General features: G+C 47.6%; 1 protein-coding gene and 1 long non-coding RNA gene across 3 annotated transcripts in view; one reads left to right on the plus strand and one right to left on the minus strand.

Annotated features, from left to right (window-relative positions):
- Positions 1–26691, minus strand: part of fbrsl1 (fibrosin-like 1) — a 205066-nt gene that overhangs the window by 111862 nt on the left and 66513 nt on the right. Inside the window, 2 exon segments of the mRNA XM_057034300.1 lie at positions 12316–12351; positions 16441–16542. Coding sequence (XP_056890280.1) covers positions 12316–12351; positions 16441–16542 — 138 coding nt within the window.
- On the plus strand, positions 253–14018 carry LOC130526543 (uncharacterized). 2 transcript variants are annotated; one of them, XR_008950785.1, is made up of 4 exons: positions 253–395; positions 9850–9959; positions 10077–10181; positions 13754–14018. It is a non-coding gene; the product is annotated as an uncharacterized LOC130526543 (long non-coding RNA). The 2 variants fall into 2 exon arrangements; XR_008950786.1 differs by lacking the exon at positions 10077–10181.

Below are 26691 nucleotides of genomic sequence, written 5' to 3' on the forward strand. Positions count from 1 at the left end.
CAGGAGCCAGATCTCCTGCCTACGTGGGGCGAGGCTCATCCCCCCCCCCCCACCCTTCCCCCACCCTCACGTGGCTGAGATTTGACATACATAAAGCCCGGAGTCGCGTGCGTTGACCTGGTTTGCCGTCAACAGGGGAAAGAGTCTTAATCAAACTTGAAGAATCTCTGTCTGAAACTTGGAAACGGAAGCTAGAACAGCGTGGGTGCGGTGAGCAGGGCGTCGTTTCCGAGTCCGCCCACTCATCTGTGGAGGACGCGGTGCACCTGGGGAAGGCCGGCGACGTGCCGAGCGAAACCTCGGCGCAACCTCAGAGATGCGACCGGGCCCGCTATCTGCTCTTGTTTTTGCTCAACAGTTTCCCCCCGCCTCCCTTCCAGTCATCTTCTAACCAGGTGAGATCTAATCGAGGCCAACTCTCAGTAACTGCTATCGGTTGTGAAATTTCAGAAGGCAGAGCGTGTGGGAACCGCGGTATCGGTTGCGCTCGTCTCGCCCAGCGCTTTTACAGACATGCGAGCGGGTTTCTGAAAAGGTGTGAAAAGCTTCACAAAGAGCATATCAGAGGCCGCTTTCACACAAAGCGACTATTTCATGTTCAGCCGCTGCTTTTCTTCGCTCTTCCTGTTTTCTGTACGTGAGCCCACTGTCGGAGTGGCGGCGGGGGGCGGGGCAAAGCAAAAACAAACCGATTCAACAGTTTAAAATTCTGACTGATCAGACGCTTCATAGCCAGGAATCGATGCACCACCAAATAAATCTTGCCCCCCCCCCAAGCAGCAGGTGATGCTCTGGCTTCACCATCATCATCATCATCATCATCAAAGCTCATTCTGTTCACTTAAAAGGGAGCCGGCCTATCGGGTTTCAGCATTCACAATAAATACAACATGAGCTCCCAGCAGGGATTCGCACCAGCACCGAGTAATCCCCCCGGGTCCCCTGAGCCGATCGCTTCCACTGAGCAGAACGGCACTGAGGCTCCTCTCAAGTCGAGTGAGAAGAGCAGCTTTGGAAGAAGTTATTTGAAATGTTGCTTTATTGTCACATTATGGTCCAGCACCAGTTTTCGTATTCAATCACTCACGCAGGCGAAGAAGCTCCGGATCTAAAGGGGCACTAATCACCGACGATCAGCGACATAACCGTCCGCGTTACAGCTGAGAGCGAGACCATTCAACACATCACCGCCGATGGAGAAAAGCAAATTGTGGGAAATGTGGCAGGCGTGCGTCGAGCTGCGTCGAGCTGCACGCCATCGCGACGCCGCGCCGATATTGGGCCGATGCGCGCCCGCGTGACCCGCCCGATCTATGCCTCAGTCCAACTTCGCTGCTCGGCGTGACACATTTGGAGCTGGAAAAAGTTTTTTTTGGCGGAAAAAGAACAAAATGCCCCCCCCCCACTGAGGATCCATACTGAGCCTGTTAGCATTTAGCAGAAGGAGAAGCTACAGGCTAAATCATGAAAAAAAAACCAACCTTTTTTTCATCATCATTTATTAATGACGCCCCTACCGCTCTTGTAAATATTTTGCCAGTAAAACAGTCGAGGGGTTCGAGAACAAACTCAAAAATCGGGCAACATCAAGTGTGTTTTGTGTTTTCTCACGGCGGTGATTTAAAGCAAGAGGTCATATCTAATTTCCAAGTGTTAATTTCTAATAGATGATCTGCACTTGTCCTCCTGATCCCTGGAGGTGGTGGCAGCTCTCCTCGTTCCTCCTTCCCCACGCATTAGCATAGCTAGCAGTGTGGGGGCGTTAGTGGCTCCATCAGTAATGTCATGGGCACTTTAACATGATGAAGCACGCCGAGGCCCCGCTGGCATGAATAATTCACATTACCACGCGCCCGGAGAGACACAGAAAGTGAGAGACAGGAATTGACTTTGCAGCAATGAATTGTGGGAACAGCTGTGTGATTTTAAAGGCGCGCGGGACTGTGTTTTGGGTGAACGAGCAATTTTAATTCAATTTGATATTTCTCTTTTAAAGCGCGGGGAGACCTTGAGCTGGGCCGGGGAAATGAACCCGGGGCCGGTGGCGAGGGGGGCGGGGCCAAGAGAGGCAGCCGTGGTTATGCGGTGGGAGGAGACAGGACTGGAGGTCCTTCACGCCATCCATCACCGCGGCACTCCAATGATTGTCAAATAAGTAGACCCGTCCAAAGCCATCTTTTATCATTAGCTGTGAATGAATATATCTGGGGATCACATCAACCGGCGCATGAGGGGGGGCGCCGCCTCATCCACGCGATAGCAAGACGATATTGAAATAGGTTACATGATAGCGCGCCTCGGAGAGGGAGATGGATTCACATGACTGGCCGAACCGCCGCACATCCACTCCGTCGTCTCGGGAATGGCAAACGCACACGTTACGACTCTGATTACAACGGGCGCCGTCAGTCGGAATTCATCGCAGCAGGATCCCCCCCCCCCCGCCGCTAATGCTGACACAATGGAAGCGGTTCTGACAAACCGGCCGCCTCGCCGAGCCTGTTTCACTTAAAATCCTGGAAATACTCGGGAATGCTTCAAAGGATTTAAGGTTTAGGTAGTTTAACACCTTTAGGCCCTTTGGCTGCGGAGCTGATGTGAGAACTTTAATGTGATGTATAATTCAGCAAAGGTGGGTGAAAACCAGTGGCGTTGGATTAGGGAGGCCGCGCTCCCCAAAGCTGCTCTCAATCCATTTCCAAATTGTCACGGGGGCCTCCTAAGAGGCAAAACAAACCCACCTTAATCTTTGCTAATCACTTAAGCATGAATGTTTCATGTGGAAACGTCTGGTTACAATTATAGACTTCTTCCTCCTTCCCGAGGTAAACCTGTTCCCATCCAGAAATCCCTTTTGGCCACATCAAAGATGGAACGCGATGCCGAGGACGTCGGATAGGACGGAGCGCGTTGGTGGGAGGGGCCGGATCCCACATTACAGGCAGCATGTTTGTTGTCTAACATGAAACGCTGCGGATAATGAATTCAGGCTGCCAAATTTCAAGATGCGCCAAAAGATAAAGCTGTTATAAACAAGGGGGGAAAAAAAACAACAAGGATAACATCCGTGATTGGTTGTGATTAACGTCAGCCTCCGTACTCGTGTCTCAGAAATTTAAATTACAAGCTTGATGTTGGCAATGCCATCGACCCAACCTAATATTATTATTATTATTCGAGACAGAGCGAACCCTACGGCGGGATGATTACATTTGACTTGCAATGATTTCCCCCCCCCGCATGAGAAAACAACAGCTTGGAAAAACTAATAGACGGATTCCCCAAAGCGGCGCTGCGGCTCCTGCCTCGCTTTAAACGGATCTCGTCAGTGCGGCGAGAAACATTTTGCTTTCTGCCACGTTTCCAAAGTGGAGATAAAAGTCCGAACCCGCCTGTCCCTCAACTTTGCGGGGCGCGTCGCAGTGGACGGGGGGATTTACAGGAAAGCGCGCGTGCATCCAGGACGCCGCTCCCGCTCGCATCATTATCCGCCGCGGCCGACGCTTCTCCAGCTGAGCCCCCTTTTGAAAGCGGGCTGACACGTGGACGGAGGGTAAACACTGTTAAAACGCACCGACGCTGCGAAATGGAAGGAATGGAAAAGAGTTCTTTATTGTGCAGGACCCCTGGCACCGAGCCGGGCTTGTGGAGGAGGAAGACATTGTCTGGTGTCACCTAATTGGATCAAGTTGGTGTGCGGAGCAGATGTGTATGGCTGGCGGAGGTAAACAGCGAGCCAGGAGATGCCAGGGCCAAAATTGCTTTGAAAATCATTCTTTTCTTTCATGGGACAACAAAGAAAGAGGGAAAAATTCAGCGCAGGTAAAGAAACAGTGAGTTGGAAAAGCAATCAACGCTCCTTTTTGGTCTGGCTGGCAAGGATTTAAACTGATCCAGTGAAGCCATAGCACAAAGCTATGCGCGGTATCTAATTAGCAATTAGCCAAACGTGTCACAGGGATTTGACACCGGGCCGCGAGTCTCCGGAGCGGGCATGCATGCGGGAAATGGCGCTCTAGACGGCGCAAAATGGAGAGCGACACAAAAAGACAAGGAAGCGCAGTTTCCAATCAAGCATCTGCCTCCCCTCAGACACGGCTCGATTTAACCTTGAAGAGTAATGAGATCTGACTTGCTTAAATGTTAGCATTCTTAAATCATCAGGAAGTGCCTCCGAGGAGCCGATAATCACTGTGCCAAATTGCTGCGCTCGCTAATTTCATTTCTCCCTAGCATTTGCTCGCAGTTAGCGTCGATTATTCAAGAACAGGCATTTAATGCGGCGGCGTCCCAGGGGTGTTACATTAAAATGTAATAACTTGCAACATAAATGAAAACAAAAACCATTACTTTCTTCCTCTTACACATTTCCTTCCTCATCCCCTCTCCTCCTCTTCCATCCCTCCCTCCCTCTCCTCACTTCCCCTGCCACCTCCATGGTGGGAGTTCGAATCTAATTCTCAGCCCATCTGGCAGGCGTAATGAAGGCGGGCTGGGCTGGCGGTGCCCTGCTGCCATGGCTCGGTGGAGCAGGAGGCTAGCTGGCAGATTGGGCCGGGATGAGTGGAAGAGAGTCGGGAAACCTGCTGAGCGAGTAAGCCAGCCCAGTTAATCTCCCATGTGCCCCGGCGCGATCGGGGCCAAGGCCAACCCCACGTCGAGGGCGTGGTGGATGGAGTCTGAAGTGTGGATCGTCTGGTGGGTGAATCTGGCCTTCATTTACATTCACATTTCTCAGAAGATAGCGCGCTCTTCGCTCCAAAATAGCATTCGCAGAATGCAACGGATGGCTCGCCTGATACTTTGAGCACCCGGCGTGAGGGTCAGAGCTCAACGGATGCACAAACCGCGCGTCTCAATTCAAGCAGGATCCTCACTGTTAGCGTTTGCGTCATTATTAACGATAAGAGCGGAAATTATAGCTTCAGGAAGTGAACACAGGTCCTGCGTCAGCAGCCATATGTCAGAGCATTTAGAAAGTGAAAGAGCTAGATTCAACCCCAACAGGTGCGTCCTCGGGGGAGACAGAAGACAAACAGTGTCTTCGCACCATCTGGCACAAACAGAAGTGCATTCAGATTTACATATGGTCAAAAATGGCAAACAACTGCGAGCAGAGGCTGCACACGCTCGACATAGATGCAAAGCATTTGAGTGTGTGTGAGAGTTTATGGTGGAAGAGTATTGTTGTAATGGGTTTGTTGGTTTTTTTTGCTGTAATGTTGCACGCTGTGAACTGGGATCTGCTATGGGAAAAGGCCACCGCAAGGAAAAGCCTGTGCAATTATGATTCAGCTCCTTAATCTAAACACAAACACATCTCCAATCACTGCAATCTGCACAGCGTGTATGGAGGCACGTAGGGGGGAAGAGGCCGCACAACCGCGTCCAAAGAGTTGGAGATATGAAAGCGTGTGCGTGTGTTTTCCAAACAACGACAAAGTAAATATCACATTAACAATCCCTCTAGGATTCTGCGGCATCTCAAAGACCTCACACGCGTTTGCCTTATTGGCTTTTTGCATTTTGTCGCATAACAACAATGAATTTCAGGAGCGAGCACTAAAAACTGCAAGAAATATAGTTTATTCCCGTCCAAATTTGGTTGAATATGGAGCAACTGATGCTAATGTCGCTAATTGTGAAGACATGGACCCGCTTGTGGTGCCGTTCTCCCAAAAGTCAATCAAAAGGCCCTCGATGCTGATGAGGCACGGGAGAAAATAACAAAGTAGGACCGCCAACATGGCAGGAAGGCAGGCTGACAAAAACAGCCGGTTTCCCTGAGCTGTGTTTTGGCCTCTGGAGAAACCGCAACGCTGTCATTAACAGTTACTCTCCTCATAAACGCGCCAGCATCAGCTGGAGGTATAATTGCCCCTGCTTCTCCTGTAATCTTATACCTTACCTGCTGTTACTGTCAGACACCTTCTCCACTGAGACAGTCAGACAAAAAAAGGGGGGGGGGGTGCATATGTGTGCACTGAAGTTGAAGACAGGGTAGGTGTTGCGTTCGTGCTGTCAGCAGGCAGGTAAGGAAATAAAAAGCTGTGCGCCAGAAAGGAGGGAGAGAAAAAACATGCCAGGAAATCAAATGAGTGCATGTTGCCGTTGAAATCCCAGGAGCGCGGCTCCAGGACTCCTATGGAGGCGAGTCGTGTTCTTTTCATTGAGTGATTAGAAGACAAGTCGCAGAACATGACCTACTTAGGAGAACTTTTTAGTACAGGTGTTGGGAAAGGTACTCAGGCACGTCGGGGAGGTGGGTGGGGGGGATTTAGCTGTAATAGATTCATAAATAAATAAATAACGCTTTAAAGATAAGTGGAATAATGGCCGGGGGGGGTGTTTAAGAACATGGAAGGAAGTCTCCTCATTTCGTGACCTCTCAAACTCGAGGTCTTGGAGTCGTCCTGTAGGTTCCGGCTGTGCAGCCAAAAAAAGCTCGGATTGATGTGCTTGATCCTACAGATATGCGAGGTTAAAATGCAAAATAAAATATGAATTAAACATGATCTGAAAGCCTCTGAAGGCTAGACGAGGCGGTTTTAGTACCTTTTTTTTTTAAAATTAGCACAGAGTGTGGTGGGAGGTGTGAATAGAGAGAGAGAGACAGAGAGAGAGAGAGAGGGCAGAATAGGAACTCAAAATCTGTCACCGAAAATGGCAAACTGCCGTTTCATTTCTCTGCCCTATTACGATCCTATAGTGGAAATCCACAGAGGCCGTGAAAAACACGCCGGCTTTGCCGCAGAACCGGGCCTGCCTCTGGCTCCTCTTAATTTCAGGCTTTGTTTGTGCGGCAGTGGGGAGCTCTTACAGGTTTGCAGCAGACCCGCAGGCTCTTTGTGTCATCAGTGGAAGTGGTTTTTTGCTCTTCGCCTGAAGCGATCCGTCGGCGGGCCTTTTGTTCTACCTTTCCGCGCAAAGATTTGGTCGCAGGTCGCGTCTGACAGCCGTCACGGGGACGCCGCTGCCGGTTTCGGCTGCGACGGCCATTAGCGGCGAAGACGGAGGCGGGGACTTTAATGTCTGCTCTGAAAGCGTGAAGAACAACCGTAGATGCTTTGAAAACATCCCGATTCCCCCCTTCCGTTCCACTCAAACATAAATGGCCTCCTCTCAAATCCTTGGGGGACACTGGAAGTGCTGTAATGCCTGTTTCTTAAATGACACAGACTAATATTACACTTGTGGCACTGAATTAATAAGCTGCAGCGTGATCAATCTCTGTGATTTATTATGTTCCCTCTAGTGTATAATCAAGTTGAGCGGGAGCGAGCGAGAGAGGCGGAATGAGGGAAACAGAGACGTTCTAGAGCTGCGGCTGAGCTCAGACACAATAGACGAGGCAGCAGCCTGCATGAGTGTTGGAAGAGAGGCGAAACAGTCAGTCACCCAAATCATTGCGGGCTGCGTTTAGCAGGAGGAGACTGATTTAAGTTCACTATGCAGCCCCCTCCCCCCCTTTCCCTCCCATTCGGAGGTGCTGACAGAGGACCGGCAGACATTTGTCCCCGCCATAGAAAATGGCACCAGTATGGAAAATGCTGGGAGAAACAACCCGTAAGCTCTGGGAGGCTGCGTCTCCCAGCTGTCTGCTTCGGGTGGGCTGGAATCATATTCACCCCCGTTCCCAGATAGATGTTTGTAATTGGAGGTCTAATTTATGATCGGGCCTCGGCGCAGGATAATGATATGGAGCATTGTAATTTGCTGATGCAAATTGTACGTTATAATGGGAAGCCATAAAAGACCAAGCAACATCGCAGAGACTTGCCAAACACCCTGAGCGTTCATTACAGCCCTCATTAAAACATCCGTGTCGGCACTGGGAGCTCTTACAAAGTGGAAGGAGCATGTAATTGCCGCTTGATTGTGGTGTATGTAACATATGATAAAGTGGAATTACCACTTTATTTGTCTACAGTGTCCGTGAAACTTAATGGGAAAAGGCTGCAGTAAACAAATCCTCAGAGCATATTTTTTTTTTATTGTTACATTATAGGCCTATTTGTTTAAAGTGGGGCAAATGCGAGTTAAGGGACAGTGCATCCAGGACAAAGTAAGAGCGATGATTATCAAGGCCGGGCTTAGGGGATAAAACTAATGCTTTCACCCAGGAGATACGGCGCTTCATTTGGACTCACCCCCACGTAGAGCTTCATATGGGAATACATTAACAGGATTTAATATAGGAAAGATCAGTATTGTTCTTTCCCATTAGCACGTATCAAAGTTGCCACATTACATTAGCATCAGGGAGCTAAACTGAGGAAGGTGAGAGTGAAACCGTTCGTAGTAATACCTCTTTTTCTTTCTTCGCGTTATTATGATCATTCAAGCCGTTCCCGACCCCCATTCAGTCCCAACAAATGGCGCCTGTGAAGCCGTGCATCCCAGCTCTTAACAACTCCAAAGGATGAAGCCAAGAGGCGAAAACAATTAGGAGTTCATTTAGAGCGAGTTAGCTGTGCTGGGATTGCTGCTTCAGAAGGCCTGCTCGACACCAGTTGGCGGCGTCGCCTCTTCATTCAAATGACCTCTCCTGGAGCCCCCTCTGCGATCTAATGCACCTCGGCTCCAGCTAAACCTGAAGCGACACCCAAAATGAAGTTTCCCCTCCTCGACTCTGAATGATTGCAGACCTCAGCCATCAGAGCTTTGTGTGCTCAGCCACTGGAAAAGGATTTTCAGCCGTGCCATTCAGTCGGGGGCCGTAGAAGCCTGTAGCCTTTATCTGCAGGACTCTTGATTGATGTGTTGTGGGCTCTGCTGTGGTTAACAGCAATTTTTATCAGTTGCCAGCGGCAACAGCTCAGTCCCTGGTGCGTGGAGAACAGCAGGGCCGGGAACTGAAGCTGGACCGCACATGGGGATAAACAAATAGGTTTTTCAAGGCGAACAGCTCTCACAGAGAGGCCCCTGCGAGGCGGTGCCCCACCCCAAGGCCAGGACAATGTCAGGGCCCCAGCCCACTCCTGCTGAGCCCCGGGTTTGCTTCACTAATTTACCCCAGTCAGTGGTATGGAGACATCTGCACACCCCTGCTGAAATCTAAACAGCAAACAAGAGAGGAGGGAGCCGGGAAGAAGCCTCGGCTGCAAATGCAAGCTCTGTATTTCCGAAACCTCCATGAAAAATATCCTGCAAATGAAAAAATAGAATTTCCCCCCATTTCCTTCCCGCGTATAATGTTTAATCCAGCGGATCTGTTTCGTCTCGTGTAATAAAGCGGGAAGCTTTTAATGGCTTCTATTATAATTAGGTGGCATAATCCTTGTATTCGATAAAGATCTCGTAAAAAGCCTTGTCACTTAAATGGGAGTGTGTTCGCCACAACAGGGGGGTTGTGAATGCCAAATCAATTAAAACAGGGCTGTTTAAGAACGCACAAATGACTCTGAGACTGTCGACTCATTTAGCGTTAAATATGATTATGACAACCCGGGCAGGCAAATGAAGAACGGGTGTGTCTGGAAGCTCGGAGCGTTCCTGCTCAACCCAAACACACGGGCCAAGCAGTGTTTCACCCTGACATTTCACAGATAATACCTCCTAAAACAGACTAGTCAGATTATGCTGCCACAGACAAAGCTGTGCTTTTATCGTCTCTGAAAACATGAGTGGTAGCTCGGCCTTGAGGTGGTTAGAAAAGGATGGGTGGGATGGGTGGTGGGGGGGGGCGACTGAAGCTCAATCACCTCATCTGAAAAGAAACGGAGGTGTGTCTTTGTGGCTTAGCTAAAACGTCTCCTCCTCTATACAGTATTTCGAGCCCGGGGGTGGCGACGGGACGGGGCAGATCGTTGCGGTGAGATCCTCTGACATTTTCCTCATCTCTTGCAGCCATATCTCCGAGGCACAGAGGGGGATGTTGGGTTCTTTATCAAGGAGCCCCTCTGAGAGGATGATAAATCGCCAGAGCCCAGGCCCATCTCCAGCGGAACAACAAGCAGGTAGCAGCGCAGGAAACAAGAGACAGATATTGTCTCCCAAACATAGCAGAGGCTATAATGAAGCCTGCACAAAGCAGACAGGGCTAGACTCTGCCTGATAAACAATTCCATTTCCAGTCTTCCACAGAGAGCGAGATAGCGAGTCGCCGTCCTGCTGCTGTATATCGCTGCTGGACTCAGCGGTTCAGAGATAAGCCATCTCCTCTGAATGGGGAATGAAGGGTAGGTGGGGGACAGGTAGCAGGATGGGGGGTGGCCATGTCATCATATGGAATCGCACTCAAGCGGTTAATCTGAAAGGGTGAAGGTTTGTTGACCAATCCAATCTGTGATAACTGAAACTGGATTCCACCACCTCTATTGCTATTTACATTAGAGCAATTTCCCCCTGCATAAATCTGTATATCTGGAGGGCTCACGGGTTTAACAAACCGTCAGAATGCTCTGGTGGCTTCAGATTCTGGCAGCGGAGCCTAAAAACCTCCTTTACGTTCCAACACTGCTCAAATGAAGGCATTTTTACACCTGGCAGCCAATGCAGGAACAGAGGCATCTGGACAGAGAAGGAAAGCGAAGGCGTGAGTCTCCACAGATGTACAAAACAAACCGTGGGGAGAGATGATGACAGATAACCAGCCACCAAACGCCTGCCTGACTCTTTGAATGCAGAAGCAAAGCGGTAGATTTTGATCACTGCCTGGGGCCAATCAGTAGATATCCCTGGCAGGCTATAGGTGGCCACTGGCGCTTGCCTACGCTTGTGTTTTTGCCTCATTGACCCCCCCTTCAACCTCAAAAAACGTCCTCCACCCACACGCGTAGCCTCTCTCTCTCTTCCTCACCCTGCAGCCATAATGCTTTACCCAGCCCTTGGCCTTCTCCTCTAGATACTCCTCCTCTCATACCCAATCAGCCTGCGCCCGGCTGTTCCCTGGGGCCCACCCCGACCCCCGCACCTCGTGCCCCCACCCCTTTGAAACCATCACACTGTAAAGCCTGAAGCGCTCCCAGATAAGGAGACCCGAGAAATCAAGCAGGCCCTGCAGCAGAGCAGATTGAGAGTCAGAGCTCAGCACCCATGAGGTGCCCGGCGGCTGCAGGAGCTGCAGATAGCACCACTGCAGAGCCAGAGAGGGGAGTCGGAACATAAGACTTCCTGCCCTCGTTACTGGACTTTCCTTTTCTTGAATAATGCCCCCGCCTCCGCACTACCACCACAAAAGCCCTCCCCCCCCCAGCCCTGCATTTCTGCCCTCTCTCTGAATGCTTTTCCTCTCGGATAAAAAAGACGGCCTCGTTCCCTCCGACTCAAACTGACAGCTCGAGCCAAAGGGCTCCACGAGCTTTTTTGGAAGGTCTCGCTTGTTTTCAACCATCTGTGAGAACGTGGCACCGGGGAATAGGAATGTGACATGTTCTATTAAAACAAAACTAAAAAAATAAAAATAAAGAAAGATCGCGGAGAGCTCGGAGTCTTTTGAAGTCACGCTTTGTTCGGCGCTTTAACTCCAGTCCTTTGAGGCAGATTAACGATGACAAACCATTTATAGTTGTTTTGTTTGTCAGGATGATCACTTCCAAACTGCAATGAGAGCTGCCATATGCCACTCATCTGCTGGAGGTATCGCTCTTTAAGGAACGTTCATTTACGAGTTTCCCTTTAAGCAAAGGACACAGAGGACGAGTGCCGTCTCTATTACCCAGAGAGGAGACGCATCGGAACGATGATGGGAGAAATTTATGGTTGGAAAATGCACTGGGGCAAGGCAACAGATGTTTTCAGGGGGTAAAAATAGCTTTTCTATGATGATTTAGAAGCCGTTGTGTGTTAGAAAAGATCATTTCGGTGCTTTCCAAGGCATTGTTATGTATTCCTCCCTGACATGTTTCCTTCCAACAACAGTCTACATGCTCCAAGACATAAATAGTTCAACTTCTCCTGAAAGAAAACAACACGTATTTTCAGTGAACATGAATATCCGCAGCAGTGAAATGTGTTTGTTTTCAACGACAAAGCGGGCCTTTAAACAGCTTTTAGGCACACACCCTAATATATGTGAGAGAGAGGATCCGGCATCGACAGTTGCCGGAAGAAGAAGACATAAAACACTGACAGCCAATTTGCAGCGGCGGTGCTGATCGATGCAAATAAAACCCCGGTTCTTTTTGCCAAGGTAGCGTAGGACACCTTCCCGCAATTTAATCAGTCAGTCAGCCAGAATTAATGTTCTTAATATCATGATTTCTCCATTACTCTGTTTAACATAATTAAAATGTCGAGCGCCGGGGCCATAAAGTGGGTCGTTGGAGATTGTAATTCTGTCGTAAAGCGATGAAGCATGAAAATGCCACTTACCGAGTAGCCGCGGCCTGACAGCGAGTGAGTGGAACTCTGTAGGGAGAGACAGGAGAACAGGGATGACCTTTAAGAAGCGTTTCACTCGCTGACACAGACATGATGAAGCAGCGCCGCTTTAATATCAATATTCACGTTAACCTTTTACCCACTCTGCCACGTGCCCGCGCCCGCCTTTATAACTTCCGTACATTCCGGCCTTTGACATGGGAGCAGGTGAGCCAAATACTCTAAAAACGATCAATCACAATCAGCCCGGAGACTTAATAGTTGTCTGGCGAGTGAAAAACAGGACGTCTTTAGGAAAAAGGACAAAATGACAAAATTGTAAACAACATCTTTGTATGATGCATTTCAGACAATTGGAAATATGACATGGTTCGGTGGAGGAATCCCTATTTTGTGCTGTATGAAGTTGCATCTGACATCGCTACACGCGTCTGGACCGCCTCTGTAGTCTGCCGGCCAACGGGAAAAGTCTTTTAATTTCCGTCTTGTAACCGTACAAATATTTACTTTGCACTCGAAAGGCACGAGGAGCTGTGACAAAGAGGTCCTGCGAAACATTATTGGTGGTTTTCAGAGCAGCGACATTAACATAAACACAGTCATAAGTGCCGGAGCCCCATCGGTGCGCGACATTGTTCTTATTTGTTGGTAGTGAGTCTCTCTGCAATAACAACATGGCTTTATGGTTGTGCTAACTCCGATAATGTTTATGTTAGCGCTAGCTTCTGCAGGTGTTGGAGTATGTCATCAGCGAGTCTGCTGCTGCTGATTGGCCAGAGCATTCTTGAGACGTGAGACTATTTCATCAAATTTCTCTTTTCTGCAGTTGCAGAGTTGATGCATTCATTATTCATTTATTAAATTAAAAAACTGTCTCCAGAGATAGACTCCAGCACCCCCTGCAGCCCTAATCAAGACTAAGCACCAATTAACAGAAGGGAAATGACGGATGGATTTTGGAAGCAAGCTAAAAGTTCTTCATTACGTTCCATCAGGCCCTTTTGTGTTGAGGATAAATAAGTGTTTTTGTCCATTAAACTCCTCCTGTGTTTTCAAATGCGATGCTCTAAATGCTTTACAAGTGCAGGATGGAAACAGAAAAGGCTGGGTTTTGTTCCGTTCTCTGGCTCTCTCTATCAGCACCCGGCACGAATACCAATCCCCAAATCCCTCCCACCAATTCCAATTTTCACTTCTTTTATTCCCCTGTCTAGATTGGCACCCCCCCCCCTTCCCTGGTCTCTGGAGGGGACTTTTCCGCTAGACCAATTTCATCCAGAGGTCCACCTTCAATCCAAACGACCTCCCCCATGCCTCCACCACTAGTGGCTCTCTTGTTTCACACCCTCCCCGTCCCTCTCATGTATCCTCCCACACCTGGTCCGGGCCTGGGCCCTCACCAATGCCTGTGGGTCTCTCTGATTCGCAGGACAGCTCCTGCGGTGGCGATTAGGGTGGAGTCCTGCCGCGAACCGGAAAGCCAGCTCTGCAGGAATCAAAAGGCTATTCTCACTCTCCTCAACCTCCCTGCTCTCTTCATTACCACCACCGGAGAGGAGGACTGGAGTGACGAGAGGACGCAGGAGCACACAAAGCGAACCGTGTCTGAATGAATTTTTTGGCCTGTTGTCTCTGCGTGTACGCGTCGTGACTGCGTTAAAATATATATTCTCATGCATGTGTGCATAAATGCATATCTGCGTTTTTGTTTTTTCTTTTGACAGGGGAGGGCAAGGCCATTTGGAATTAGCTTTACTATGTAGAGTTCATTCAACTTGGAGCATTCTGAGCAGAAAGAGAGGCTTATTTAAATGATAATGAGGGACAATCCATTGGATTTAGTGCCGGTGAAGGAAGGAGAGGAGGGGAGGGAATGGGGGATCCATTAAAACGCCAGCGGTTCATAAGCCATAGGGTCGGCATCCAGCTAAACACTCTCTCTTAAAAGCCATTATACATGGCTCTCAATGGATTTCTGCAGCGCTTAGGACTTCAAAAGGATTTAAGAACCCGCCCCAGAGAGGAGTGAGGGGGATGGGGCAGGATGAGTGTGTGTGCATGCATGTGTGGTGGTTGGTGGCAAAGGGAGCGGAGCGGGTGCTGGCGGCGTTTAAGGGTTAACTAAACAGCCTCAGAGAAGAGAAATGTTGCTAAATCCGCCCCCTAATCCTCTCCCCAGTTCCATTGCCCCCTCCCCCACACCCCTTACAAAAAAATGGTGACGAGTGAGGAGGGGGTCCAGTCTTTCTCCCAGACGGGATTGGTTTCCCCCCCCCCCTCGTTTTTGTAGTTGCAGGGAGGCAGAGGGGCGGGTCCGACCATCGCCAGCGAAGGGACATGCCCTCGGAGATCAGACGCGCGCTCCGGGGTCGGACCGGGGGGGATATCAGAGGGTGTCAGACACTGACAGAACCAAATCTGCGAGCCTCTTCTCTGCAGGACACAGATGTAGTGGAAACCACTCCCCCCTGCCACCGCCGCCTCCGATTTCCCTAATCCCTGTGTGGCTTAGCGCCGAGGCCGCGCTGCACTGCAGGCACAATTACCTAGTCAAAGTAAACAGATAAAGACCCAACCATGGCAATGAACAAACAGCATCCCTGTAATGTTTTTACCCCCTGCTCCTAAATTGATGCATGACTGTTTTTACAGGCAGACGCATCCACATGTCGCATTTGTCTCCATTTCCTGTGGCGGTAAGACAAGAGAAATCCATTTCACTCAAACGCAGACGTGGCATCATTAGTTAAGCGCTCCTAAACCTCGGCTCCCTCTTTGATGTCGGGGCGTGCGATTCGCCAAAATTAGCAGCGTTCTCAGAGAGGTGATGGAGAATTCATGGAGCGGTAATAAATGGGAAATCTATGGACTGGTGTTCCCGGAGCCAGAGGACAGAGGGACAGATTTACTGACAGACGGCTCTAGTTCAGAGACACACGAGTACATATGGACGCCATAGCAACAACGATTAGCATCTTTGTGCCAATTATTGGGCCGTAGATTAAGGAACGCAAGGTAGAGCACGTCTCTGATTACAGCAATTTCCAACATTTCCACCACAGTCACTCTCCCACTACCACCCCCCCCCACCTCTCACACACCCACACCCACACACACACACACACACACACACAGAGCCATATATCCCTGTCAGAGCCGTCAACCGGCTCTAGTCTTTTATGTGACAGGCCCGCCTCTTCTCCTGACTTTTTCATTAAAAGACAAGCCTTTTACACAAATCCATGAAACATTGTGCACGGAAGAGAAAGACACAGAGCAGTGAGGCTCAAAAAAGATGAAAATGAGGATGTACAAGGCATTGTTTCTTAATCACGCTGGATTTTTAATTATATGGTCCCCTCTAAACAATCTTTTTAATAAGTTAATTACAATGACTTTCCCCACCACCATTTAAAGGAGGCTGTATACTTCCAGTCCTCTATCTTCTGCCTTCGTCAGCTAAATGAGCAGCCTGATTGAATTTAGGATGGTTTGGAAGGCCCGCTTGACAGCCATTACTTAGGAAGCATATTTCTACATTCATTTAAAATGAGCCACTTGGGATTTTGCATAAATTCTCATCACTTCGCCTGTTACTAAATTGCATTATTTTGGTCCATTTTGCTGAACCATTGCCTCCATTTCCATTTTGCCACCTACTCAGCCTTTAAACTGGCTGGCATATGGACGTTGGCGCAGCGATAATTAGACCGGCTCCTTTAACTCCTTCTGTTCTGAGGTTGGCAGGGTCAGCGAGCACCTGGCTGAACTGTGTAAGGTCACATCTACATTTAACCACGCTGTGCTTTAAATAATGTCGGGCCAAATAGGTATTATTTAAAGCAGGTGATGTTGTGTTAGCAGCTTAATCATTTCCTGTCTATGTGCTGCCAGCCATTATTTCTCCCCAATGCACAGAGGATTTATGGGGCGATTGCTGAAAGCAGCAGGAGCTGCTGCACCACCTGCCCTCTGATCTCATCCTCCACGCAGTTGTCGTCCGACTGTTCTCTCTATCCCACCTCAGGGGGTCCCCCTGCTTTGTCTGTGAAACCAGATAACCTGACTCTGCAGGGGGTCAATGAAAAGGTGAAAGGTCTCGGCCAAAGAGCTCACCTCACTCAGTTGCTCCTTTGAGTTGCTCCTGTGTGGTCGGCTCAGCTCCTGCAACGTCTCGCCCTCGCTGACTTTCACCGGACGGATCGACAGAGGCTTAATCTGCAGAGGAAACAAGGAGAGCTCGTCAAGTCGCGTTCGGACCTTTTAACCCTCAACCACAAATCAGTGCTGCACCCTAGGAGGGAGTGATTTTGTGGTTACGTTCAGGCATGAGAGGCATAAAATACAATCCTAAAAGCTCTTCTCTTGTAACTATTAATCAGCTAAGTGGCCTGTCGATTTCAGCAAATGGGAAGGAGGAAGCTTAACAATGGTTTAGATTTGAAAACCTTGTCAGTGCCTCTTGGCTGTCTTATTTTCTTTCTTCATCTTATGATTTGTAATTATTGCTGCTATTGGGGTCTGATTTAAGATGTCTGGATCGGGAGAAGTAAAACATTGAAAGAATCTCTTATCACATCCATTTAACACAACGTCTCAAAGGAGGGTTGCACTACATAAATTATGTTGAAGTTGGAGGTGATAAAGGAAATTTAAAGAAATCATTTTGCCCAAAAAAAGGTGTTAATAATCTAAAAGTCCAGGGGAAAATGTCTGAGGTTTGAACCAAACCACGCCGAGTGTTGCTGCATGTCTGCACAGCTCCGACAACCATTTCCAATTGACATTGTATGTTAAAAAGATATTTTAGCCTAAACCAAAAAAGAACACACATATTTTCTGGTTTTATGATGTTCCAGCTACTTCAGCAGAAGGATTTGGTGACCTTGAGGTTGTGAGCATTGTTGTTTTTGAGTCGCTCATTTGACATTAGACAACAAATAGGATACAGACCTCCACAGATAGCATTATGGTCTGGAAGTTTCATGTCTCACATCTGATTGCATAAACCGGGGGTCCTAATGGCAGCATTTGAAAAACAATTCCCGTAGATTTTCCCGTAGGCAAAACAAACACGTTTGCATAATAATACAGCAGATTTAGACAGGGCACTAGTACTTTAACCACTGACTTGAGTGACCAAAAAAATCTGTACGGTGTCTGGCAGCTCCGTCAGTTTACACTTTGGCTAAATGCAAATGAGAACTGGGTTTAGTAAAAACACCTCCAACCCCAAACCCCATTCCCAATTCTGCATTCATACAAAACTCTACGGACCATCCAGCAGAACTGTAAATGCTGACATTTCTAAACAGTGCATGAAAAACAACTATGGGGAAACACTGTTAACAGAGTTTTAAACTAGAAACTAGATGGGAGTTAAACAAACCTCCTCAAATACATCATAAAACTGTTAAAAATGCATTTATCTCCACCCAGCCACCCAAACCACATATCAGGGTAACCCCAATGCAAACACGGATGGTTTGTTTTATGGCAGGCCACTGAGACCTGCAGCTGGCATGCGACCAAACTCCCAGCCAGATGGGAGGTTGGCCCACTCAGCGATGAGGACTCTGTGCCAGTGGAGCGACAGCCAATCATATTGTCCTGTGCTGGTTGCCCACATTAGAGTACAGTGGCGATGGCTGCAGGATGCTAGCAGGCTTTCTGTAGCGGCTCCCCTGGTAGCACATGAGCTGGCTGTCCCCCGTCTCCCGAGCTCCACTGTAATTTAAGCAGATCACTGCTACAATTAACCTTTCCCGGTAAATATCAATTATGGCCCCTGGCTGGGTTAGAATTAAAAGGGTCATCAGCTAATCTGACAGGTTCTGTACGCTGCCACCTGGCTGGGAGCGAGGGAGGGACAAGGTGGTGGAGACTGTTTGTCTGCCCTCGTGCCCACCAGCTCAGATGCCAAGTGGACACAGTTCCCTTTTAATTACCCTTCTGCCACCAGGGCAAGCATGCTGATTGTCCAAGGGGCATTAGCAGTGTGCTGAGGTCAACAGTGACAAGATGGGGGAGTGTAGGGGTAAGTATGGTGGACATGGGAGGGCGGGGGGAAGACGCCAAGCAAAAGCAATCAGGGTGAAGAGATGGAAGGAAGAGAAACCTGCAGGAGGGCCTAATCAGGTTTGACTTCCACCTCCAACCGCCTCGCTCCTCTCTCGACGAGCTGTCAGCCTAATCACTCCTCGAATCTGAAAATAGACGCTGGCCTTTTCTGATTTCCCTCTAAAGGAAAGCACAAAGAGAGCAGTCCTCCCTGGAAGAGAGACGGCGAGGCAGCGGCGGAGCGTCACGGTACGGTCCACATCACGCCACAGTCAGGTACAGTCGCTGATGACTTTGTTTACCGAGCATTAGTGCCGCTGACAGATTCCTAAAGGCAAGCAAAGCATTTCCGTCTCCTCTGGGACTACATTACCCAGTCAGCAATCAACTTGGCTATTGATCAGAACACAGCGTCTAATACCACCCAGGTTAATGATGTAGCCTACAAGGACTGCTGTGCTGTTCAATAGGACGGGACGGCGATTGATCTCGGCAGAAATTCCTCGATTCTAACAAAAGATTGGCAACCCTGAGTGCCTGTGATTAAAGAAGGGACTAATTCCTCGTCTGGGGAGGTGTTTAATTGGCCCTAAGCTCCCAACTGCACAGCTTTCATGTGTTTTTCTATTTTACTGTGTACTCATTAATGTAAAAGGACAAGTTAGAGAGCTTTGGGGGAGTAGATGGTCTCCTCTGAGATGTGACCATGAGGTGGACCTGGTTCAAGGTCACAATGCCTTTATAACGTGACTGAGGTCATTCGTCATGCGATCGAAGCAGCAGCTCTGGGCCACGCCGATGTTTAAAGGAGATATAGCTCTTTTCAAAGATTTCCTTGCATAAATTAGGTTTGTTTGCGCTAAACATTGGGGCGATGCGGCCGTGGGATAAGGTTAATCGAGTTATCTCAGTAAGTAAATGCGGTAAATCAGTTTGTGGGTGAGAGTCGGTTCGATTTATAGATGATAGCTAACAGATATGCAAGGGAAAAAAACATGGCTCGAAAGGGCCTGTGTTTTACATGAATAATGTACTGGAAATTAGCTCCATTAGTCTCGGTATTGAACATGTCTGCAGTCCCTCTCTGGAGGCTGCCGCTCTGTGCTCTTTAATTATCTTCAAAGGGCCCTCCAGCATCTTAATTCCCACCCCCCCCAAGTTGAGTAGTGCCGACTTGGCTCTGCTCATTTATACTCCTCTAAACCTGGGTGAAGTCACAGAGCCCAGTTTAAGTGGGGCATTGGACAGAAAAGCAGCGGTTCACACCAGTTCAGGTGGGCTGTGGCTCACTTTTCCATTTCCTTTGGCTGTTCCTTGCTCTCCTCGCAGTGTCAATCAATCTGCAGGCTGTCAGCGGGAAACTGGCTGGAGGCTGGCAGGGGATGCTTTGTTGTCCTGCTCCTTTGATCCTCCATCCCTTACATCGCACGGGGTTTCTGGGGGAAGGGGGGGGAGGGGTGCGCGGCTGTGCCGTCTTCCACCTTTTCCCTCCTTTAATATGAGAAGCTGTTAGTCTTGACCTCGCTCTCCCTCTCCTCTCACTCTGGCTCGCCTCTCTCTTGTCTGCCGTCACCTGTCAACAGTGCTCTGGGAGGCTGTGCCTCAGCCTTGTCTCGATGTCAATCCTCATTACCCTGGACCTTGCCCCCCCCCTTTCCCCTCCTCTCTCGCTGCCTTGGTGCAGCTCTGCACTACCACACTCAAATTTGCTCTGGGGCTTCCTGTGCACAGGGCGCGGAGGAGATGTGGGGCAATACAGTGAAAGACAGCCTGAAAGGGACGGATACAGATTCTTCCTCTAATTTGCTCTGAAAAGTGTCCTGCGCAAAGGACTCTCACCCCCATTAACCCAGCGACAGGCTGCTACCACAGCTCACCGAGACATCAGCGGCGTGCGTGTGTGTATGCGTGTGCGTAAGGGGGCCCTGGTGGTGTGGCAGGCAAAGGCATCTTGATGCACAGTACCGGGCTACAGCCCCATCTCAATCTATCGGCTCATTATCCCCCCCACCCAGGCTGGGGTGCAGACAAGTGCACTTTAGGGCCACAGGCCAAATTGATTCATCTGCCTTCATTTTCTTCGGGCTCAGAAGTGGCAGCTGCTCGGAGGCAGGGGCAAGGAGGTTTGATATGGCGAGAGAGGCAGACAGGAGCAAGGGAGGGAGTGAGATGGGGAGGTGAAGGAAGGAAGGAGGAATGGAGAAAAAGATGCTACCGGCTTTGTTCTCCTTACATGTCTCATTTCACTGTTCTTTCTTCTCTCTCTCTCTCTCTCACACACACACACACACACTTTTTACAGCACAACCACACACAAAGTGTTATTAAGACGTGCACTCACTACAACACTAAGTCCCAAGTTGGAAATTAGCCCAAGGACAAGCTGGTAGATTTACTACTGGGAGAGCAAATGGATTTTTGCTTTTATTTTGACGAGTCCCAGTGTATCCATTACGCCTTTTAATCATACATTATTCATAGAGCTTGCCTTATAATAAATGACCACATAAAAGAGGTACACGCATTATAGATGGCCTAAAATACCCCCATAATTCTCTCTGCTAATGCACTCCAACTGCATCTAGTTGATAAGCTGGTTCGTATAAACCTGTGAGATCCCAGCAAGAAAACATATCTCTTGTCAGCAATATTATCAAGTCATGTCAGGAGATGGTGGATAAAAGTTCCTCTGGGGTTTGTGCACCTTTTGTGAATGTTGGAAAATGTCTTAGTTATTAGCAATACAATACGTGCCTACTTCTGCTATAGGTTGATGTTGCGTTCACTGTCAAGGAACCATCTTAAATATCAGGACGGATTGATGGGTGTGACCCATTAGTTTTTGGGCATGTGAACAAATCCGTATAATTTCCTGCTGTGTAAAGGAGGGGGGGGGTCATTGTAACTGCCCAATGAGCAACAAAGCCGTCAACCTGAGAACGATTGCTCACTCGGCCTGATTCCTAGCAATCAGGAACCTCGGGAGAGCTGGAATGTCCCGCAGGGGCCTGTCTGGAACAGATGAACTGGGAAAAAGAGCATTCCCCACGGGGCCCTGGCTCTCTCCAATCACTCTCCCCACATGCCTCCCGGGAGAGAGGGGGAACAAGGCAAAAGGAGAGAAAGGGGGACGAGTGAGGGTGCACCTGCTCCCTGAAGTAACGCACCTGTCCTGGGGGTTCACACACACACTTACACACATACACCCACACCCATACACGCAGACAAACTCTCACACACACACACACCCTCACCTGTCAAGCATGACCGGAACAGTATCTGTGCCCTGCTGATAAGCAAAAGGCCTTAAAGCACAAACACCATCCCCCTGCTTGCCAACTCCCAAACCGAGCGTATCTCTGAGAAACATGTATTTATATATGCTAACAAGAAAAATTCAAATTGCCGTTCACTCTAGAGGATGTACTTTCTGTTTTTTGCACGACCATTTGCAAGTCAAAGTTCAGTTTGGCTTTCAAAGCACAAGCCACATTCAAAGTAGCAGTAAAACTTCAGGTTGTGGGACATCCCACTGGAAACGCCGCATTTGTGGTCGGCAAAGCTGGGAAAAGAGACTTCCATCACTTCCCAGCGTTCGCTGTCAGTTTCAGCTTTGTAAATGTCCAGTTGTTGGATTGGAGCATTGACAGTTTGAAAGTGTTAGTAATGATGGGATTGTGCATCTCCTTTCACCTTGCTCGTCACCTTGCACGTTCCCGCGTGCTCATCCTACCCCGTGCACGTGCTGCCGAACACACCCTGTTGGCAAGATAACGGAGGTCAACTGCTTTTGACCGTCAACTCCGTAACCCTCAAACGCCTTGAGGGTTACGATTGATGTCAACGTGATTATCGACTGATGAGAGTTGATAAGTACAAGAGTTGAAGTACAACCAGGATCTACTTTGGATCACCATCGCTTTACAACATAAAAATATTGGACAAACGTGATAATTCAATAGCAGGACCGTTAACCTAGCCATGTGAATGGAGGACAATGACTAATGACATCATGGTTAGTATGCGCACGCTGAGAAAGGTCAAAAAGAAATATGGGAGGCTTCATGGATATAAGGTTGGCCACTGTAAATGTGCTCGTGCTGGATATGTTGTGAGCAAATGGTGACCCTGCATGATGTCACCCATTTGTTTATGAAGAGCTGTTTGTGAATCGAGGAGTTTGGCTTCCTGGGCGTCGCCATCCTGAGATTTTTGAGCCAGAAGTAACCCTATTTGGATAAGAGGGCGGGGCTGGAGGAGGGGTAAGGGGCGGGTGTATCTTTTGACCTCAGTCCATGCAGCCCACCCACAGACTGGGACAAAGCCAGTCCAGGCCATATCTGATGTGAATATGAACTGCAAATAAAATAAAATAGAAGGAAAATCTCAGGATTTATTGCTTTAGAGTTGTTATCTATTTATACATTTATGTGAACAGCAGTTGTGGCTTTTCCACCTCAAAATAACGATCTAACCTCACCAGTACCAACACTAGACTGCATAAAAAAAAGCTACCAACAAATTCCTGTAGGCTACTGTACTTTTCTGAGAATAAGATAGCAGACAATTGTGCTACCAGAGTACCAGTACTACAAACAAGTTAAATATGACTAAATTCTCATAACATTTTGACTTTGAGATTGAAAGAACGACCACTGATAAAACAAGTCGTGGTCTCACCCGAGTTAGAAATAAATCTCGCCTGAAATCACCTATGAGTGCTTGTCTGACTCGCTCGCTAGCTGCTGTCAGGCTCATCTGTCAGTCACCGTCAGCAGACAGATCAATCAAATAGACACGCCCTGAGTTTTTAAGGATCAGATCAGGTTTAGGATGGTGAGTTCTAGCTGTTGACATTGTTATGAGTTGTAAATTTCTTTTTTGAAGGATGATTTCATGCCTGAGAGTAAATTGGAGCCAGGGATTAATGGAGGCAAACCCTAGTGGATCCCAGAGGTATTGCACATCATCCACTTCTGCATTGGATTCACTTTTGAGACCAGACGTCCAACTTTTATATACAGTCTATAGTTGTGATTCAGACAGTGAGACGTCCCATGGGAAGACCAACTTGTTACTCTTGTTAGTCTAGTTGTCAATACAGGCTTAAAGCCTTCTAAAGCCACCATCTAGGTGAAACAATGTACAATAAAATCATCATGTTTGTACAATATCAGCACATTCGTATGATATACTTACCATGTTATAACATGATAATGATCCAAAATTTGCAACAAACTTCCATAGAAATCCAAATGTCCTTCTAATATCGCGTGTAGGATCCGTGTGGGATCGGTGGAATAAAGCCCCAGTCATGCCGCTCTAACACCACCACTTTTCTAACACTTGAAAATGATCTTATTAGCAGTTTTAAAAATTGCATTTTTTTCCCCCAATGTGCAAGATTCACACTCCCTCCTGCGAACGCACTTCATAACTTTGTCACCATCGCACGTACCTAAAGAAATGTTTAATTTCCTCTAATATAATCTGGAATAATTATCAGCTGAGGCTGATGTACGCGCCGCAAAAAAGGCCCCTTTTAACAAGTCCACCAAACACGCGCTCGCACCTTCAAACCAGCTATCAGTCACCAGGACATAATTAAAACACTGAAGATGAGATTGTGGAGCAGAGGAAATGAGCAAGTGATTAAAAAAAAAAAGCGCTAGTTGGGGAAGAGTCTGGAAGTTCCAGGCAGTTAACTTCAGAGTGTGTTCTTCATCAGGTAAATTGCTCTTTAATTGAAACTCCAACAAAATCGTGCTGTGTTTCCTAATCACGACGCTTTAGAGCGGATGAATGTGCAAAGGTGACAACAACTGGAACATGAGAAGAAAATAGGCTGAGAATAACGGCCGACAACTCCTGATCAATGAAGAGGATTTGGTTTCTCTTGTTGGTGTTGAATAATAATGTACTGGTGCAATGCTTGGGTGGAAAATGATAGAGTTCTGGAATAAACAACAGTGGAACAAAATAATTATATATACTGTATATCCAGAGCCAGATATATTTTATCATTAGATTCCAGTCAGCCAAGTGGAGAAAGAGCCAATTATTGTAGCTATGCAATCAGCATGAGAAAGCAACTTGTTGCACACAAGGGCAGCTTAAAATCAAAATATTTCTGCAGCTAATTGTGCACGCTTCAGTGCAAGCAAGAAAAAGATTGAGCCGCGATTATATGGCTCATTTTGGTGTATTTTTCCCAGGTCTACATACCGTTTACGACAGTCGGAGCAGGCGAATTTAGAAGCAACTTTAATCAGGTAAGACTCGAACAGAGTGTCGAGAAAGTGGCAGTTTCTTGGAGGTGAGGAGTCTGGAGGTAGTTTGCAGTCAGAGAGCGAAAGTATACGAGACAGCCGGAGCGCTCAGGGCTTTTTAATAGGAGGCAGATGCAACACATGTAATGAATCAGCTCCGGCTCGATGCGGCTTCCCTCTGATGTCTGAGAACCCATCCTGCCCTTGAAAAAGCTTCTGGGACGTTATCTCACGTCTGCACCGTACACATTGCCAGGGAATATTCAGAGGAAGAGTCATGCATTGAATGAAGGAGCGAGAGAGGGTTAGAGCGGTGCAAGCCCAAGTATATGCACTCATTTATTCATTAGTATTTCAGTCATCCATTTGCTTTGGGTAAAACTTATTAATTTTTACTCTATGTTCAAGTATCTACATATAATTGTATGGATTAGGGTTAGCCAGTGATGCTGCGTTCAAAACTGCAACTAGATAATAAATAAACACTAATTATCATATTCTAAAAGCAATAGTTTATTGGACTCAAATAGCTGGAGGCTCATACATGTTAATCACAAGCTACCTGTAACTTTTGGAAGCTGCACTTTTTTCATCTGCTTCTCTATAATCGGAACTTCTAAGTAAGTAAAGTCTGTAAACTCTTTCAAGCTATTTTAGCAGCTATTTTTATTGAAGGCAAAAATGCTCATCAGCAACAGTTTGTCGCTTACATTTATCGTATGAGATTAAAAGGCCCATTCTGTTTGAATTAGCATCCTCTACTGGAATTATACCCTCCAGAATATCTTTAGCTCTTAAGCTAAATATGCACAGCAGATATCCAATGAAGACAAACATACTGAATTGAATGTGTTTGCATTTGCTGGGTCTGCGTAATGTGCATGGAAACTTAAAAGGCTCCGTGGGACACTCAATAGTGCAGATCATTCATGTTGCCGTTCCAAACAAATCCAAATGCCGAAGCCTCTATTGAAATGGGATTTGTTGTCTAGTCTAAGATTCTCTGTAAACAGCTCAATCCCATGTTTCAGATCTCTGCCGGCCTCCATACAGATGATTTAAATCTCACGTGAGCGTGCACCTGAATGTTGCACCGCTAGCTCCGACTAGTCTGTTAAATCTGCATTTTGCATAATCTGGCTGAAATTCATTTGAAATTCCACAACATTTGAAAATCCAATCATCTCTCAGCTCAGCCTCCCCTGCAAAGAGCATAAGCTGTGATGACAGACCTTCTTAGACACACACTCCACTTTTGTGTCACACCTTATAGAGCGCCGTGTGTGTGTGTGTGTGCCACTCCGGTCGGACCGGATCTTCCCACAGGGAGGAAAAAGAACAAGAGGATGAGGTCATCGGGAATAACTGTCCCCAAATTACAGGCGTAGTTTTGTAGTTTTCATGCTAAAACTACAAAAAAGGGGAGTTTTGCCCTTGATGGCAGCCTGGTGCTGAGTTGATCACGTGTGTTAAAGCTCCCTGACATATGGATCACAGCGTTTCATGGCTGGTGTTTTTTTTTTTTCTCGGTTCAACCTGTCAATACCAAAATATATTATCTGCAGCTTTAAAAAAAATACAGTAAACAGACAGCATATTTCTGCGTCCTGCTGTAAATATGCAAATGAATTCAGTTTTGAACTAAAACAGAATATTGGTTGAGACTCCTGAACAGGGAAAATGAAACGGTTTGCAAGCTGCAGCTCCGTTAAATAGCATTTCAACAATACTGATGAACAGAGTACAGTTCCCCTCTACACAATCCCTTCCATCATGGCCCTTTTCCCCCCAAAGAGGAGGATTACTGCGCTTATGACTTGCAGCAAATTGGTAGATTGGTAGCGCATCACAGTGCCATTACACAGGCTTTTATCTATCTCCATATGCAGGCCCGCATGAAGAATGTTTTAAATTCCCAAGAGCAGATGCAGAAAACAGGCAGCTCACACATCTGACAGTCCAAAATGTGTGATCTTCTGAAAATAATGGGAGGTCCGGAGAAGCAGGAACGCAGTCGGACAAAAAAAAAGAGGAGAAT

The sequence above is a fragment of the Takifugu flavidus genome, chromosome 5, assembly GCF_003711565.1.
Source record: "Takifugu flavidus isolate HTHZ2018 chromosome 5, ASM371156v2, whole genome shotgun sequence".
Taxonomy (NCBI): Eukaryota; Metazoa; Chordata; class Actinopteri; order Tetraodontiformes; family Tetraodontidae; genus Takifugu; species Takifugu flavidus.